The sequence below is a fragment of the Pteropus vampyrus genome, unplaced genomic scaffold, assembly GCF_000151845.1.
Source record: "Pteropus vampyrus isolate Shadow unplaced genomic scaffold, Pvam_2.0 Scaffold177, whole genome shotgun sequence".
Classification (NCBI taxonomy): domain Eukaryota; kingdom Metazoa; phylum Chordata; class Mammalia; order Chiroptera; family Pteropodidae; genus Pteropus; species Pteropus vampyrus.
This window is the reverse complement of record NW_011888958.1, coordinates 1,791,640-1,810,592: the sequence shown is the minus strand read 5'-3', so window position 1 is coordinate 1,810,592 and position 18,953 is coordinate 1,791,640. Positions and strand designations below refer to the sequence as shown.

Below are 18,953 nucleotides of genomic sequence, written 5' to 3'. Positions count from 1 at the left end.
GTAGCACTAACCCTTTGCAGATTTGGAGTTGCTGCCGGATTGCCACTAGACCTATTGGATGACCCTGATTATTCCTAGACACATATGGAGTCATACGTGGTATCCAACAATACTATTTATGGAACCACAAGGAAATCTCCCAAACTTGTAAAATTTGTGAGGTCACTTGTTTAAGAGAGTAATATATGCCAGTACAAAAAGTTTAGGAGAAACATGGAAAATCAAAGGAGAAAACATCATCCCAAGATAACCACTATTATCATTTGGGGACATTCTTTTTCATTTTTGTAAAATGATAGCCTAATGTACATACTTATTTTTAGCTTCCCTCCATTTGTTAATATAAGTATTCTACATTGTGATTTTTAAAAATATAATTGCATCGTTTAGCACTTTTTAAAAGTGGCAAGGGCTTATCACATTCCTGGAACTCACTAGCATATGTTTTCTGTTTTTGACCCTGCATCTACAGTACACACATCAACAATGGAGAACATTGAGGATAACAGATCTCTTATTCCTGGGATTTTCCATGACGCATAGTTTGAGAAACCCTGCTTTGTTTCTACAGTCAGTATTAGTGGTCCTCTTGTGAGAAATCCTATCAGAGTTCATGTATCAACTACTCTGAGCAGCTTAGACTTGATACCTTCAGGGAGCAATTAGATGACTATAGCAAGGCAGTCTATCACTACTGCCTAAAGCATGCTGGAAAGAGAGGTCAACAGCTAGAAAAGGCTGGGGGTTGAGATGGAGCTGGCCTTAATTTGTAGAGAAGAAAAGGTGAGAGTAGGACTGGAAAGGGATCAGGAATCAGGATTTGAGAGGTAGGAATGAAGGGTGACAGTATAGAAAATTCACACATACTTATGTGTGAAAATATTTAGAATTCAATATAGGTGAAGTCTTCTTAGTTATCTAAATATATATCTAGTGCCTACCACATATGGGATAGTGTTTTCTTGCTCATATAATCTTTATTTTGGAAAAGCTCCCTTTTTATTACTTTAATCTTTGAAGCCATTATTATTTTTAAATATCCTCTCCACCTCTGTATAAATGATTATGGTTTATCAGCCATCCTTGAAGCCTGGTGCACTGTGGCACCAGCAGATAAAGTATTTAACATAGTGACTTGATGTTTTGTCTAAGGCCTAGCCAAAAAAAACAAAAAACACAATAACAAAACAAAAAACCCAACCTAGAACAAAAACAAAACTGGGGTTCGGATAGGTAGAAGATTACAGAAATATGGACTTAATGTTACAGTTACATTATGAATGTATCGTCATGCAGAAGAGGAACTAAGGGATTTGCAGTGGAGAAAGCTAAGGTCTAAGACTGAGTACGTAGAAATAGAAGACAGTTCAAATATTAGAGAAAGAAGAAGCAGATGAAAAGATGTGAAGGCTTAATGAAATGAATTTGACTTATCATGCTTTTTCTCTTTGTTTTCCTAGTCCTTTAGAATTATGCTCCAAAGTTCCCCTCTTCCAGGAAGAGACACCTACTATGATAGTTATCCTTTATCAAGTAAATATGTATTCTTATTAACTAATTTATCCAATAATATTTGCTCATATGTGCCAGGCAATGCCAAGCAAAACAAATTATTATAGCTGTAATACTACTATAGTAGAGAATAGTTATTTACTGTCAATGTCGTCTTCCCATGTAGGAAGATAACAAAAACTGATGAATCTGTAGTGGAAAGAGCCAAGGCCAATGCCTCCCTTTGGGAGGCCAGGATGGAAGTCACAGAACTCTCTAGGATTGAGTATCGTGATACTTCCCGGAGACTTGCAAAAACTAATGAGGAATTAAAGAAACAGCAGTATAAAATGGAGAAAGACACAATGTCTGTATTAAGCTACTTGAAGAAGCAGGATCAGGAAAAAGATAATATGGTAGGTAGGTAGAAACCCTCCTGTGTCTTAGTAACTACCTCTGTGTTATACTTGTGTGGTTATACATTTAAAAGATTTTAATTCCTTGAAAACTTATCACATACTTAAGACATTTCAGTTGATTTTAACTCTCCTTGAAGCAGGATGCTGTTTCAGAATGGTTTTACTGTCATAGCTGAGTCTCTCATTTTCGGTTCTTATTCCATGTTTTCTTGTCTAAAACAGATTGATGATCATAAGTGAACATAATCATCCATTTTATTTTAAGGGTAAGAGCATGGTATATGATATATATATTTCTTGATATTGATAAATATTTAGTTTTAATAATCTGTAAATTCACTAATAATCCGTGATCACAAGAATATAAACTTAAGCTGCATCTTGAATTTATCTTATCATACCTTATTTAAGTGTTTGAGAGTAAAGCTATTATTTTAGATCTGAAAGAAAAAGGAATGGGAGCTAACATTGTGGAGACCATATTTTGTGCCAGACTCTATGCTAGGTACTTTACCTTTGTTATCTCACTTAGTCTTTTTAATTACCCCATGTAGCTACAATATTATCATTCCCATTTTACGGATGAAAAATTGACTCTCAGGAAGGACAGGTAACATGCCCAAAGTCACACAGCTAGTGGGTTTGAAAGTGGAATTTAGGTGGAACTCCAAATTCTTCTCTTTTCCATCTGCCTCTATGAACCCCATGAAAACCCAAGGAAATTTTCATCATGCTGAGGTGCTTCAGTCCTATGCATGTTTTTCTACTTTTACTATTTCTGTATTATATATCCACAAACAATACACACTACAGTCTTGTTTTAAATTTTACATTAGTGGTATCATATCGTACATGTCTTTTACAACTTGTTTTTTTACTCAACATAATATTTTTGTAGTATATTCACAAAAATCACATGATTCAATTCATTTAAGAAATTTGTAATGAGTATGCTTTATTTTTTCATTTATTCATAACTGCTTTATAATATTCCATCAAATAAACTTAATTTTATCTATACCCCCTGTGGGTCATTTAGACTCCATTTTTTTCATTATTACATTCCGTGAACATTCTTGTATATGTCTGCATGTGCCCTTTTGTGAGAGTTTCTCTAGAGTAGACAGTTAAATTACTACATTATGGGATATGCCTAGTTTCAACTTCATAGGAGTTTAAATTGATCTACAAAGAGGTTATACCAATTCATACTGTCACAAGCAATGTATTAGAGTAAGTTCCTGTTTGCCAAATTTTTGTTAATACTTGATATTATACTTTAATTTTTGCTTAATTTTATGGGTGTAAATTGGTATCTTGGTATTTTAATTTGTATTTTCCTGATTATTTGTCGCTTGAACATCTTCTATATGTTTTTTTACCCATTGTTTGTTTATTTATGTGTTTGCTTCAGTACATGAATGAACTAATGTTGGAGTGATACAACGTATGGCTCCTATATAAGGGTGATGTGCAAATGCATGAATCATTCCTTAATTTTTTCAAATGCCACTTTTTTGGTGAGACCCTTCCTCACTATCCTCTTTAAAATTAAGACCACTACTTTGTTTTATTTTCTTTGTTATATTTATTATTTTCTGTCATGCTATATGCATGTTACTTACATATTTGTTTATTGTCTTTTTCTGATTAGAATGAAGCCTCTCAGAAGTAAAGAATTTTGGAGACTTTTTAAAATTGTTGTTCAGTGCTGTATCTCCAGCACCTAGTGTGGGCCTGGCACAAAGCAGGCACTCATTAAATCAAGTTCAAGATGATATTGAAAGTATTTTAGAGAAATCAGACAATGTAATATTTGTGTAGATTTTATTAAATAAAATATAATTTTGTGCATTATTGTCATTTTTTACCTTATTTTCTAGGTAGCCTGTTTTCAGAATTACTTTTTGAAGAGTGGGCATTATCAAAGTTGTCTTCTGTAGAATAGTCTTAAGTAAATTTGAGGCCAGCCATACAAATAATTTTCATAATTCATTACATAGAAGTTTTGTGGCCTCTATTAGCTAATTGATATTGGTCTGCATTTATCAGTATCACTTGTATTTCTTGATTTTCAACAAGAAATACCTCAATATATCAAGGCCCACAACTGTCTGTAGCAAATGCATAATTTTTCACAATCATGGATACCCATTAAAACCAAAGAAACTAATTTGCGGAAAAAAGTAAAGTAGATTCAATATATCCTGGTTAACTAGCTCTCCTATAGTTTTGTTACTCATTCTGCTGTTTTCTTAAACTTTAAACTGTTTATAGTCTTCTTTCATGTTAATTATAGAAATATTAGAAATGAAATGTTTTTAAAACTATTATATATTGAACAAAAGTAGATTTTTCTTAAGAGTGAGTTTTTGTATTTAATGCTTTGTTCAGTCAATCACAAAATAAATATCATTATATTTCACACCTGTCCTACATGGTTTAGGACTGTCTTAATTTCTCTTTTAGAATTTTAAGATTTTCTTTAAACTAGTCTAAGATATCATTTACAACAGTGTTTCACTTTCGTATCCTCTGATTTTATAACCATGTCAAGGAGTTTTTAGTTTAAAAAGCTACCCAAGTTCTCTACTAAAACATCCTTGGAAAAATGATTGATTCCAAGACTGGGGCAGGGAAAGTAAAAGATGAGATTGGGATGTCTTTATGTGCCAGAAAGTAAGTAAAAAATATTAAGGAACACAGGGGCTAGCTGGAAGCAGCTCCCACAGGCCAAATCTGAGATAATCAAAATAAATAATGACACTAATAGATTGTAACCCATTGAATAAATTTAAGTCCATGAGTGCATACACTAATAAATAAATATATACGTTAGTAAATGAGGGAGAAAGGAAAGCTTTTCCTTACAATAGAATTCAATAAATTATTAAATTTTCAAGGAATGGTGATGGAGTTAGAACAGGCACCATTTGGCATCAGTCAAGAATCATCAGTGGATGCTAAAACTAGTGGGTGATAATTTGATGGCAGAAGGATATTGGTATGTCAAAATATCTTCCCACAAATTAATTAATAATTACAAAAGGAAAAATAGTAACTTTTAAGTGGAGAAAACTGGCAGACACAATCTTAACCAATTGATTAAAATTGACATCAATCACCTCATGATGTGAATCACTGGAAAGAATGCATCATCGCTTTGGCAGTGTATGCCTGCCAAAAATGCATAACCTGAATCTGCTCATGAAGAAACATCAGACAGCCCTAACCTTGGCCAGTATTCAAAAATGTTGATATCATAAATGACAATGACTGAGAAACTGTTCCAGAATGAAGGAGACTAGGATACATGACAACTAAATGTAATGCATAACCAAGGATTATATTCTGGACCAGAAGAAGGAAAGTTGCAATTAAGGACATTATTGGGACAAAGGGTAGTAAAATTTGAATATAGAGTATAGATTATATCAATTTTAAATTTCTTGATTTTGATAATTATACTGTGCTTCTAAAAAAGAATGTCCTTTTTCTTAGGAAATACATAATTATTTAGGGGTAAAGGATCATGATGTCTTAAAGTTATTCTCATATGGTCCAGAAAAAACGATGTAAAAAAGTTTATCATCTGTATGTATTTATATAATTATGTATTTAGATAGATCTATCTACATATACATAGAGAGGGAAATCAAATAGAAAAATTGGGTGAAGAGTGTATGAGGACTCTGTACTCTTCTTGAAACTTTTCTTTTAAAAAGTTACCCAGATAAGAGAAATACAAATAAAAACTACAATGAGGTACCACTTTATACCATGGCTACAATCAGAAAAAAAAGTGTTGTGGAGGGTGCAGAGAAATTAGAATATTTGTGGGAATATAAAATGGTGCAGCCATTATCGAAAATTATGAGGTTCCTCAAAAAATTTAAAAAAGCATTACCATATGATCCAGAAATCCCACTTTTGCGTATATTTTCAAAAAAATTTAAAGCAGGATCTTGGAGAGAGATTTTCATACTCATGTTTGTTGAAACATTAATCACAGCCCAGAGGCTGGAATAACCTAAATGTCTGATGATGGAATGGATGAAGAAAATTATGCAGCCTTAAAAAAGAAGGAAATCCTGTCACATGCTACAACATGGTTGAATCTTAAGAATATTCTGCTAAGTTAAATAAGCCAGTCATGAAAGGACAAATATTGTATGATTCCATGTATATCAAGTATTTAAAGTAGTCAAAATCCACAAATAGAAAGTAGAAAAGTGGTTGCCAAGGGCTGGGGGGAGGGAATGTTGGAGAAGGCATTAATGTTTAATGAGTATTGAGTTTCAGTTTTGCAAGATGAAAAATTTATAGAGATCTATTGTACAACCATGTGAATAAACAGCACTACTGAACTGTACATTTAAAATGTTTAAGATGGAGTCTACAGCCATGCCACCCCGAACAAGCCTGATGTTTGACCTTGGAAACTAAGCAGGGTCGGGCCTGGTTAGTACTGGACAGGAGACCACCTAGGAAGACCAGGTGCTGTAGGCTTAAAAAATAAGAAATAAGGGATTGTAAACTGACAAGGTCCTTGCAATCTGTGAGGTGAACCAAGGCTTGCCCAGCCTAAAAAATAAATAAAAATAAATAAAATGGTTAAGATGGTCAAATTTAATGTTATATTCTTTACCACAATTAAAAAGTTATTCCAGTAATTCTGATGATGGCCAGGTTTTGGAAACTGGCAATAGCAGTTTGAGGGTATGGTATATGTCTCCTCTTTCCGCCTTACTCAACCTCTCCAATCCTACTGGTTTTAATATTATGTGAAAATAAGGCTATATAATAAAGGCAGGGCACAGAACAATTTCTTTACCTTCCTAATTCTGCATTTTCATTTTCTACCTTCCTAACTCTGTATTTTCATCTTATACAGATTGAAAACCTGAAACAACAATTGAATGAAACAAGGGAAAAAGCCCAAGAGGAGAAGGAAAAATTGGTGAGTATCTAAGTATACTAATACTTCACTTACTGGGTGGTCAGGTTTCTGGCAAGCTTATATTTAAGATAATGAGAATAAATGAATAGGTCCTCTGAGCATCTTAGCAACCTTAAAGCTCACACACTTGTACAGAAGTTCAAAAATACCATAAAAATACATTATTGTAGAAAACTTAGAAAACCATCTTGTATTAGTAGTGCTTACTCATCTTGAGTTTGAAATTCATTCTCGGGCTATTCAGTGGACCAAATGAAACAATACATATTTTTTATTTTTATTTATTTGTTTTATTGAAATATAATAGACAATTAGTTGCTCATATTTACATTGCATAACTCAATGAGGTTTTTTTTCAATTATAGTTGACATACAATAATGTATTAGTTTCAGTTGTACAGCATAGTGATTAGAGTTCTATAAAACCAACAAAGTGATCACCTCACTAAATCTAGTACCCCTGTTTACCCTTACATATTCAGTACAAAATTATTAACTATTTTCCTTATGCTTCACTTTATATCTCCATGTCTATTTTGTAACAGTCCATTTATACTTCTTGATCTTTGACCTTTTTCACTATTCCTCCCAACTTCCCTCCCAGCAATATATATTTTTTAAAGATTAAAAATATATCATGAAATATATTATGAGCCCATACTAATACTTTCAAGTCAGATGCAGGAATACAGGGTTTTAACTTTATCTGTCTCCTTTCTCGCTCATCAAAAATTCTGGTTCTTAATAATACCAATATAATCGTGTAGTTGCTTTAAACCCCAATACATCAACAGTCACAGAATACTACCACCTACATAGACTAGTAGAAACAGTTTAAGATTTTGTGGGGCACTTTTCCCCTTAGGATTATACCAGTAGGAATCTACTGTCAAAATACAAGATTTAGAAACAATTTGAAATAATTCTTTTCTGGAAGTTTATGCCATCAACTCAACAACACATTTTGCTTTTGATTTTTAGGAGTTGCTTTTGAAAAATAAATTGCACATATAACATTGTGTAATTATGTCATTATAATTATGTAAAATATTTATGTGGTTCCAAAGTCAAATCTATCAAACATGGTGTATTCTGAGAAATCTAACTTTTATCCATGTGTTCACAATATATCAGAGTATATTGTCAAAATGGATTTTTGTCAACCTGTTAGGTGAGACATGGTATTTCAGTGTATTTCAATTTGCATTTCTCTTATTATGAGCTAGGCTGAGTATATTTTCATATGTTTGAGAGTTATTTGCATTTCTTTTGATAGGTCTTATTCATTTTTTTACTGGTATTAATGGTGCTTACAGTGTTATTCTTTTTTCTTTTTCCTCCTCCCTCCTTTTTTGTCTTTTCTCTTTCCTCCTCTTCCCTTTATTCTTCCTCCCTCTTCTTTCTCCTCCTCTTTCTTCCCCCTTCCTTCCTCTTTTCCTCATCTTATTCCTCTTTATTTATTAGAGATATTAGTCCTCTTTGTCTCTTAATTTACTAATTTTAATTTAGGGTTACAGATGTTATTTATCTTTTTTACAGAGTAAAAATTTGTTTAGTCTTCTCATGCCTCTTTTTAATAAATAGGTGTATTTTCTATAAAAGATTGGAAAAATATAATTTTTCTTATTCAGGGCACTTGATATCTTTTAAAAAAATGAAAACAATGCAAAATGAAAAGGGATGTTTCTTCAAAGAAAATAGACAAATGGCTTAAGGCTTCAGATGGAACATGTTTCTGTGGGACTTCTGTTCTTTCTCCCAACTCATTTACCTGTTTTTTGTTTTGGTTTTTGTTTTTGTTTTGCATATAGGAACAAAAGTACACTGTGCAAATAAGTGAGCTGGAGGGACAATTCCATCAAAAAGCCAAAGAAATTAGTATGATTCAAACAGAGATGAAAACAATAAAACAATTCCAGAAGAGAAAAATCCAAGTGGAGAAAGAACTAGATGATGTAAGTTTCTTTCCTTCTTTTTTTAAAAAAAGGGGATTAGAATTGACTACTATGTCTGCAAAAGCCTTCATAGACATTTACTCCTATTAGATGGTAAAAGACTCCCTTTGACATTTTAGAGATTTTTTGAGAATAAAAGGATAGGACATATCAGTTTAGGACTAGATGCTCAAGATCTTGATGGTTAGACTTTTCTTTTTCTAAGCATTGATTTCTTTGAAAATTCCACATATTTTAGCCAGCACACCCTCTCACATTTATCAGCAGTTAAACCTTTATAGTGACGTCAATAAGAAACTACAGTTCTTTAAAAATATTAAGGGCAAAGCAGCAAAGTCCCTAAGGAGTAATATTTAGACTGATGAATGATAATTTTAGAAAATTTTATAAGGCTCTCTGGGTAGGGTTGAGTAGGGTGAGGAAAACTGAGTACTTTCTTAAAGTTTTTCTGACCTTACTATGCTCTTTCTCTTACTTTCCATTCCCTCAGTTCAGAAGATAGTTTTATTGCATTAATAATAATGCAACAAATGTCACAGATGTGTGCCAGGCACAGGTAGCTGAAATCAGTTTTGTGACTTTGGACAAATTACTTAGCCTCTCTATACCTTGGGTTCCTCATCTGTAAAAGGCAGATAATAAGAGTTACTGTCTCATACTGTTGTAAGGATTAAGTGAGTTCATATATGTAAAGTGCTTAAAATAGTATATATCACATAGAATTATATTAACAGTGGTGCATAGCTCTTTGCAAAATAAAAAAGTCCTGATTTGTTGCATTTGCTGATTTCCTTGGGAGTAAATACTTTCATTATGGCCAATTTCAAGCTACTAATGCTTTAACAACCTGCGAGCAAAATTCCTGATAGGAGCTTGCTCTAACACTCTACTGAATATACATGAATACTCTAGTAATATAAGTAGTAATAATAGAAGCAGTATTGCCACCAAAGATAACCATATAGCAACTTACTGTAGGGGTTAAAAGTTGATGCTCTGAAGTCAGACTGCCAGAGTATAAATACTGTCTTCACTATTTGGATATCTTGCTAAATTTCTTTATCTGTAATATGGAGATGATAATAATAGTACCAACTTCAAAGGGTCATTGTGAAGAATAAATGAAATAATCTGTGTTATATGCTTAGCACTGTGTGATAACTATTACCTGTTGTTGCTTATTCTGCTGCTGTTATTACTTCTGCTCAAAATTATGATTATTATGGTTAGTAATATTTAAGTTTTTTTCTCTATCCCTTTTAGTGCCTCTCACTCTCAATCACGGTGTGTCCTTCAAGCATGCAGTTTCTCTCAGGCTCTCCTCTGGCTACCCAGGGTGCTACTTAGCAAGAACAAGCTTTGATGGGAAACCAAAGTTTATCTTGTTTCTGTTTACCTTTTAGCTAACTGCTAAATTGAAAGGGTATATGAGAAATGAAAAAGGTAGATAAGATAATGTAGTAGTTGAGATCATTGACTTCATGTCCTGGCTCTGCAGCTGATAGATGTGTAGCCTTGGATAGTCTTAATTTCTCCGAGTCTCCGACTCCTCATTTGTAAACTGTGGCTATTGTATCACCTATCTCCTCTTAGAGATGTTGTATGGATTAAATAATGTAATGTGTAAAGTACTTAGCTCATTGTCTTATACTAATTCCTAGTAAGAGTGATAGCATAGCAATTATTGATCTTTTGATCATCGTTATGATTATCTAGCTTTAAAAATCTTAATAGAGGACTCTTTGAAGCTCTAATTAAAAGACCGAGTCAGTACATTTTAGGCAAGTTGGGGAATGGGAAGATATTTTCTTAGATTGAAAGGAATGTGTTACCATCATTGTATAATTATCTCAAAATCTTTCCATGAGGCTGACTTTGTTCATAAGCTTGATTACTTGTTGCTTTATAACCATCGTTATAACTGTTGCTTTAAAATTGTTCTGAGTTATGTTTTCATAGCTCACCAGTATACAATCCCTTTTGCAGTGTTTTCTGGGGGATCTTTCTATGGGTTTCAAGCATTTTAAAGTCCTTAAAATAGCAGTTATATAACTGTCTTCTCTAGTTGTTTTATGTTTGTGTTTTTTAATCTTTGTAAACTAAAGGGAATAAGAGCCACATCATCTACTTGTGTATGTACTTATCACTGCTCACTAATTCCTAGACTAGTACCTAATAATAAAACTTGCTAAATGAATGATATAAGGAACCATCTAAAACTAAAACATTTCATAGAATTCATAGAGTCTTAGAGCTGGAATAAACTTTAGGGCTTATTTAAGTCATTCTACAGGTGAGGAAAACAGACACAAAGATGTTAAGTGACTTTTGTGGTAAGTTATAAAGCTGGTAGCAGAATCACAGTGTCCTGAAATCCTATCCAATACTTCTATTTCTTTACCTGCATTAGTTACCTATTATTGTAGAACAAACCACCCCCAAATCATTGTTTTAATGGCTTAAAACAATAAAAAACATTTGTTAAAAGCACAATTTCCATGGATCAGGAACTCGGGAGCAGTTTAGCTAGCTGAGTAGTTCTGACTCAGGGTTTCTCGTGCGGTTGCAGTCAAGGTATCAGCCAGGGCTGCAGTCATCTGAGAGCTTGATTGAATCTTGAGGATCTGCTTGCAAGGTGCCAACTCACATGACTGTCACATCTGTGCTGGTAATTACTGGGAGGCCTCAACTTCGTCACACATGAGACTCTTCACAAGCTACCTTAGTGTGCAACTTGAAGGATGACTTCACTGAGAGCAAGTAATTCAAGAGAAAGCCAGAAAGAAGCTATCCTTTTCTTGACCTAGCTGGAAATCACATAGCATGACTTCTGTCATATCCTATTAGTTAGAAGTAAATTCCTAAGTCTGACCCACATTCTAAGGGTGGGGAATTAGGGTCCATCATTTGAAAGGAGGACTGTCAAAGAAGTTTGCCCGTATCTTAAAACCACCACACCACCACAGTCCGAAATACACACTGCTACAGGAATGATCTTAAAATATCACAGTTCTAATGATGTTCTGATCACCTCCCTCAAGTATCTTCTTTAGTATTTCTCTATTGACATTAGAATATTTCCCAGACACCTTAGTATGAGTGTCAAAACCCTACATCTACTTTGGAACATTATTGTCTCCTTTTACTACCCCTCCCCATGCATACCCCTTTTAATCCACTCAAACTGGACATGTACTCACCCCTGAAATCTTTCTGCCTTTGTTACTTTGTTCACACTGTTTCTTCTACCTGAAATATACTTCTGATAGATCTCTGTCCATTAAAATTTTACCTGTCCTTCCAAAGCTCAGCTCAAATGCATTTTCCATGAGACCTTCCCTCAGAGTCCTTTTTAAAAGTACTAATTTTCTTCCTGCCATTTGTGACAACTTGGATGAAACCTGAGGGCATTATGCTAAGTGAAATAAGTCAGACAGAGAATGACAAATACTGTTTGATATCACTTATATGTGGAATCTAAAAAAAGCCAAACTTAGAGAAACTAGAGTGGTGGCTACCTGGGCTGGGGGAAGGGAGAAATGGGGAGATATTGGTTAAAGGGTACAAACTTCTAGTTATAAGACTGACAACTTCTGGGTAATCTAATGTATAGCTTGGTGACTATAGCTAATAATACTGTATTATATACTTAAAAGTTTCTAAGAGAGTAGATCTTAAATGTTTTCACCACAAAAAAAGAAATGGTAATTATGTGACAGTATAGAGGTGTTAGCCAATACGATGGTAGTAATCATTTTGCAATATATAAGTGTATCAAATCAACATATTGTACACCTTAAACTTGCACAATGTTATATGTCAATTATATCTCAATAAACTGGAAAAAAAATACACAAAAAGACTATTAGCAGGAAAAAAAAGAATAATTTTTCTATGTGTTCCCTTAGCATTTTGTATCTCTTTTATACTACCTAGCCCATTCTGTCTCGATATTATTATTTTTCATTTGTCTTATCTCTCCTACTAGATTATAAATTATTTGAAGTATAAACAGTATTGTCCTTTGTATTAATCAACATGTAAGATACACAGTAATGCTCAATGAATATTTGTTAAATTCTGAGTGGGTCTTTCCATTAAAAATGTAATTGAAGGGATATCAAGTTTTCTAACTAAATGGGAGGAACCCTTTCACAATGTAAATGTATATCAAATCACGATGGAGATTTGAAGTACCTTATAATTTTGTCAATTATATTTCAATAAAGCTGAAAAAAAAGTTTAGAAGGAATATCAAGTTTTCTTTCATATTAAAATGCTGCAGATTGAATCAAGTTAAGTTCCTTAAATTTTTGGGGACTCTCAAAATAGTCATCCTAAGTGTAGGTATACATTCTGAATCAAAAGTGGATTAGGAACTAGCTGTGCATATTCTAGTTGGCCACAGTGTGATTATTATTATTATTTTTTTTAAAGAACAACGTTGCCACCTAGGGGAGAAATAGATTTCAAACATTTCAAAGAGGGCTGTTGGGCCAGAAGACTTAAAATTCAAAGGCAAAAAGGATACTGGCTTATGGGAGAAAATAATGTAGTTCAAGGAATCCCAAATATGAGATAATTAAGGCAAGTGTGGGGGCCCATGAACTTAAAATTGGAGGATATACATAAATGAAGGAAATTAATTATACTACATACAGAATTCATTATAAAATTTAAAAGAGACTAATTAAATTTAGATTATCAAAAGGTAATCAAAGCATAAATTTTAAAGAAAAAATTATTTCTATCTGATTAACAGAAGAAGCAAAAATTGGTAGGTTTTAGTTATTTTTTAATTAATTATTTTAGTCTTTCTTTTTTGGACAAAGTGATAATACCCATGTCAGCAAATTTAGCTGATACAAAAAGAAGAAAATCATACACACACACCCTCAATTACACTATGTAGAGGTAACCATTGTTGATATTTCGGTGTGTTGAAAATATCTGTATGTTATTTTTACGAAAATAAAGTCATGATGCGTAAATTGTTAACCTGATTTTTTCACTGTGCATTGTGAACATTTTTCAATGCCATTACATGTTTTTCTATAAAATCTTTTGAGTAGATACGTGAAATTCCATTGGGTAGATTTATCATGATTTATTAATCAGTCCTTTGATGCTAGATATTTGGACTGTTTCCTAATTTTTCACTATTATATACTGTGATGAACATCTAAGTAAAAATATTTTTCTGTATCTTTAATTAGTTTTTAGGGTAACTTAGAAGTGGAATTTATAGGTTAAATAACATAAACTTTTAAAGGTTTTTGATATGCATTGTCTAATTATCTTTCAAAAGATTCATTTATTAATTTATAGATTTTTGAGGGAGTCCAGTGGCACAGTGGGGTGGTAGACGTTTCCATAAACTTATATATTCACATTAATTTTAAAAGTATTTGACAATGTAAGAAGCCATTTAAAAAAATTATGTACATAAGACAAGGTGAAAGAAGAACATCTAAAAGAGATCATATAAAATAGAGATTTAATGCAGTTAGGACAGAGATCACAGTAAGGAAAACTTAAGTATAAGAGAGGACAATATTAGATGTAATGACAATAACAATTAAGCATTATACTTAAATGGTTACTATTCTAAGTACATGTATTATTTGTTATTTAATCCTTGCCACACTCCTATGAGATAGCTACTATTATTATCCTCTTTTTATTCCTAGAGATCTGAGACTTTGAGAAGTTAAGTGACTTGCCTAGAGTCAAACAGCTGGTAAATGAGTGAGGTAGCACCTGAACTCTGGTCTTCTCGCAGCCTTTTTTATGGCATGAATATTAGAATGAGTATGCCTGTTTTGATCTGATTGATTCTTGCCAGGATCATAACTTTAAATTAGCTCAACTTTCTCTGCCTAGAATTTTGTCCTTTTTATTATATGTAGTTTTAGAGGACAGAAGGATCCAGCCAGGGGAATCGAAGGAAGGTTTTTTTTTTTAGATTAATACTAAGAAGCATTTTCTAAAAATGGGAACTATTAAGGGGCAGCTTAATGAATTAATGAGATTTGAATTAGTGATACTTCTATCTCAAGATGTTTTTCTCATAGAAGAGATTTCTATATTAAGTGAGAGATTGTATTATCTGATTCATAAGTTCCCTTCCAATTCTAAAATATGATTCTGTGATTCCACACATTTAAAATGAGGATATTTCAAAAATATGATTATGAGAACATCTTGTCTGAATATTCTGAGAACTGTTATTCATGAAAGGCTTTTTAGGAACTTATTATTGATCTTGTAAGTCTATAGAAGTTTAAGGGAAATAGGGTACTCATAGGCAGGGACAGTTTTTCTGTGTGTTCAGGATTAAGAGGTAATATGTAACAAAGTGTTTATTGAGAATTTTTTAGGAATATGCCCCAATCAACCCCATTTCCTATTGACTAGTTGGGTTTTTTTTTCTTTTTTTAATTTTAGCTGAAGGAGAATTTAAGGAGCACAGAGCGGAAACATCAGGAGACTCTTAGAAGATTGGAAAACAGGTTTTTTGAAGAAAAGGTATGATATATTAGGGTTAATTAAGAAATTTTTTGATTACTAGAACAACATAATTGTACTTATATACATTCTGAGATATGTCAACCTTCCATTTGGTATCTTAGAAGATTGTTATCAAATCATAGTAGAATAAAAAACAGGGAAAATAAATCTATTCTAGATATCTCAATGTCTAGTCTCTTCCCTACTTCCAGTTAAGAGATTCTTGAAATCCTTAAGAGAGATTGTCATCTTACCAAGGCTTTAGGACACATCCCTCTCAGCGTGGTGTTCCCCTGGTAGAACTAAAGCTGCATGTACCCCATTATATAGGGGAGTCGGGATTGAAGAAGTCACTGTGGTACGCATGAAGTACATGTTAATTATTATTGTTTGGATCCCATCCTAGAATATAGTCTCCATGAGAACAGGGACCTTATCTGTTTTGTTCACCACAGAATCTCTAGTATCTGAAAAATCGGCTACACAAAAGCACTTGATACAAATTTGTTGAATGAATAAGTTATGACTCTCTTCATTATATTTAGCAAAAATTTTTCCCAGCTCTGCTTTCCTATACTGATATGGAATTGTTTTCCCTATTTCTCTGTCATGTCGCTTTTTTAATGTGGAAATTGGGAGGTACCCTAGGGTTCCTGTGTTCACGCTACCCTCTTTGCTGGCTCCTCCGTTAATACTTGGAGTATTTCACATCAGGTCATATGGATAGAAGCGTTTTATTTGATATTATAAAATAAATACTTAACTTTTTGATATGTAAATTTTGTTGTTAGAAATATAACTATTAAAACAGCCTATTTTCTTTTTTAGCACCGACTAGAACAAGAGGCTGAAAAAAAGATAATAATGCTGGCAGAGAGAGCCCACCATGAAGCTGTTGTGTAAGAGACTGCTGCCTTTTTTCCTTTCTGATAGCCTCTCTTACCTCTTTGCGGGTCTCTTTTGTTCTTATCTTTTTGTCTTTCCACTTCTGTCCAGGTTTGCATTCTTCAAATTATCTGGCTTACTTTCCCTCACTGTTTCTAGAAAGAGAACTTTGTGTCCCCGCTCCTCACCCCTCTGCCCTTTCTGTAGTAGCATGGTGTGAGGCTAAGAACCTAGGCTTTGAAGTTAGATTGGTTCTCAACATATGTATCAACTGAGTGTAGGAAGATTCCTTAACTTTTTTTAAAATTAAATTTCTTTATCTAAAAATGGGGTTAATAATAGCAACCTTGCAGGATTGTCTTTATTATTAATGTTAAAGCAATCATTGCTTAGTTTGGGAATATCTAAAACTTAGGCCTCTGTTTTGAGATCTTATATTGTTTATTTCAGGCAACTGAACAATGCTGGAAGAGCTGTTTTTAAAGAAAATGTTTATCTCCAGAAAGCTCTGGCATACCACCTGCAGGAAGCTGATGCTCTACAAAAAAATTCTGAGAAGTTGCAAGAGACTCAGACTTTCCTTTTACATCAAAAGGTTCCCACTCTCATTTAGACTTCGTTTTCTATCTTTTTTTTGTTGTTGTTGAAAGATTGGGTTGGTAAATACAAAGCATTGAGTAAAATAAAGATAAATAGGGACAATGGGACCATTTTTCTTCTGTCTGGTTGAGGTACCTTTCTTATCTGAAACAATTAATTACTTAATGACTAAGAAGCATTAGACTTGGCTTTATAAAGAATACATCAGAGAAAAATATATATAACTCCTATCATCTACTACCTGAGAATATTTGTTTTGCTTTGCTTGGAGTTGGTCCCTGAATCACTTGGGAATAGGTTCAGCTATGAGTTACAGCCCTGACAACAATGGCATCAACAAATAAAAGCTTATTCTCTCACCTAAAGGAAGTCTGGAGGTAAGCAATCCAGAGCTGGAATGGTAGTGCCACAAAGATAACAGAAACTTCAGTTCCTTAACTCTGCTCTACAACATGCGGTTTACATCCTTAAAGTCACCTCATGGCCCATGGCAGCTACTGGAGCTCTAACCATTACTCGAACAGCAGGAAGGAAGAAAGACAAGAGGGAAAATGTATACCCTTCCCTTTAGTGGTCTTCCTAGAAGTTCTACACACATTTCCACTTAACATCTCATTGACTAGAACTGAGGTGGCCATGCTGAACCACAAGGGAGACTGGGAACTTTCAACTGGTCTTGCTGACTTCCTGAGTAAAGTTGGGGTTTTATTACTAAGGAGAAAAGGGAAAATGGACATTGGGATAGGTAAATAGCAGATTGCCAGAGTTTTCAGTACATAGTTGTTAAATTAATATTTTATCGTATAGTCTTATTGATTTTAGAACTATCCTTTTGATAATATAAAATATTTAAACTTTCAGAATTTTAGAGGAAGGAACGTTTCTTAATTAGCAAAATCAGTGATCTTCAGACAAGGTCCAGACAAGGACCCTACGATGTTTTTCACTCCCTATAATCAGAATAGCAAAGTATCACCATCTCACTAGACTTCAAACTCAAATCTCATGAAGCAGTGGAAATTGGTGAGGAACTTTTAAGTTCAAATTAATTAAAGAAAAAAAAAATCTCTCACCTCTCTCATCTTTCTATTTTTAGGAGATCAATGATTTATTGGTTAAGGAAAAGATTATGCAACTTACCCAGCAAAGATCACAAATCCAAATTCTTCAGAAGAAGGTCATAAGCTTGGAGACTGCCCTGAGTTGTATGACCAGAGAGTTTGAAACGGAAGTTTTAAAACTACAGCAGCAGGCAATGGTACATAACCAAGAGGGTCAGTTTGAAATTTACAACCTACAGTACCTTCTTCAGATGAAGGACAGGGAAATGAATCGAGTGAAGAAGCTTGCCAAGAATATACTGGATGAGAGGACAGAAGTGGAAAGGTTCTTTTTAGATGCTCTACACCAAGTGAAGCAACAGATCTTATTGAGCAGGAAGCATTATAAGCAAGTAGCACAAGCTGCTTTCAATTTTAAAATGCGGGAGGCATGTGCAAGAAGAACAGAATATCCCAAAATTCGAACATTTGACGGCAGAGAGCACAGCACCAATAGTGTGGATCAGGATCTTATGGAGGCTGAAAAATGGTACTAACCATGCTTTGATATTTTATCTTTTGTGCTGCTATTTTTGTGCCCTTTAGAGAAATAACCCTGAAAAGTTCAGTTTGATAATATCTAAGTATTGACTAGATTACTCAGAAAGTTACTTGAGGACAGGAACTGACTTACTTATCTCTGTAACCCATATGCTTACCATAGTTTGTAGGACCTAATAGATATTCTTATTTGTTCTTTAGAATGTCATTGTAGTATCTTTTAACATGTTCCTTTATTTTATGTCCTGTAAACTGATTACAAAGGTTTGATTAGATTGAGGTTAAGCATTTTTGATAAACATACTTTCATAAATATTTTTTAAGTTCTCTTTACTGAAATAAAATTCATAGGTAATAATATCTAACTAAACATATAATTTAAAAAATTAATATAGCAATTCTTTGTTGTACAGAACTCTCCCAATAGTACTCCCCATCACAATCTCCATAGGTTTCCAAAATACACTCTGGAGAGCTACTGCCACTATGATAAAGGTAGCAAAATTCTTGAGACAGTTGTAGCTTCTATAAA

General features: G+C 33.4%; 1 protein-coding gene across 2 annotated transcripts in view; it reads left to right on the top strand.

Moving 5' to 3' along the window:
- BBOF1 (basal body orientation factor 1) overlaps positions 1-18,953 on the top strand; it is a 30,059-nt gene that overhangs the window by 1,463 nt on the left and 9,643 nt on the right. For both annotated transcript variants that reach the window (XM_011370929.2, XM_023537017.1), the window contains exons 2-8: positions 1,679-1,907; positions 6,805-6,870; positions 8,682-8,825; positions 15,273-15,353; positions 16,164-16,234; positions 16,671-16,815; positions 17,917-18,410. In XM_011370929.2, the coding sequence (XP_011369231.2) occupies positions 1,679-1,907; positions 6,805-6,870; positions 8,682-8,825; positions 15,273-15,353; positions 16,164-16,234; positions 16,671-16,815; positions 17,917-18,410 (1,230 nt within the window). The remainder of the gene's footprint in view (positions 1-1,678; positions 1,908-6,804; positions 6,871-8,681; positions 8,826-15,272; positions 15,354-16,163; positions 16,235-16,670; positions 16,816-17,916; positions 18,411-18,953) is intronic.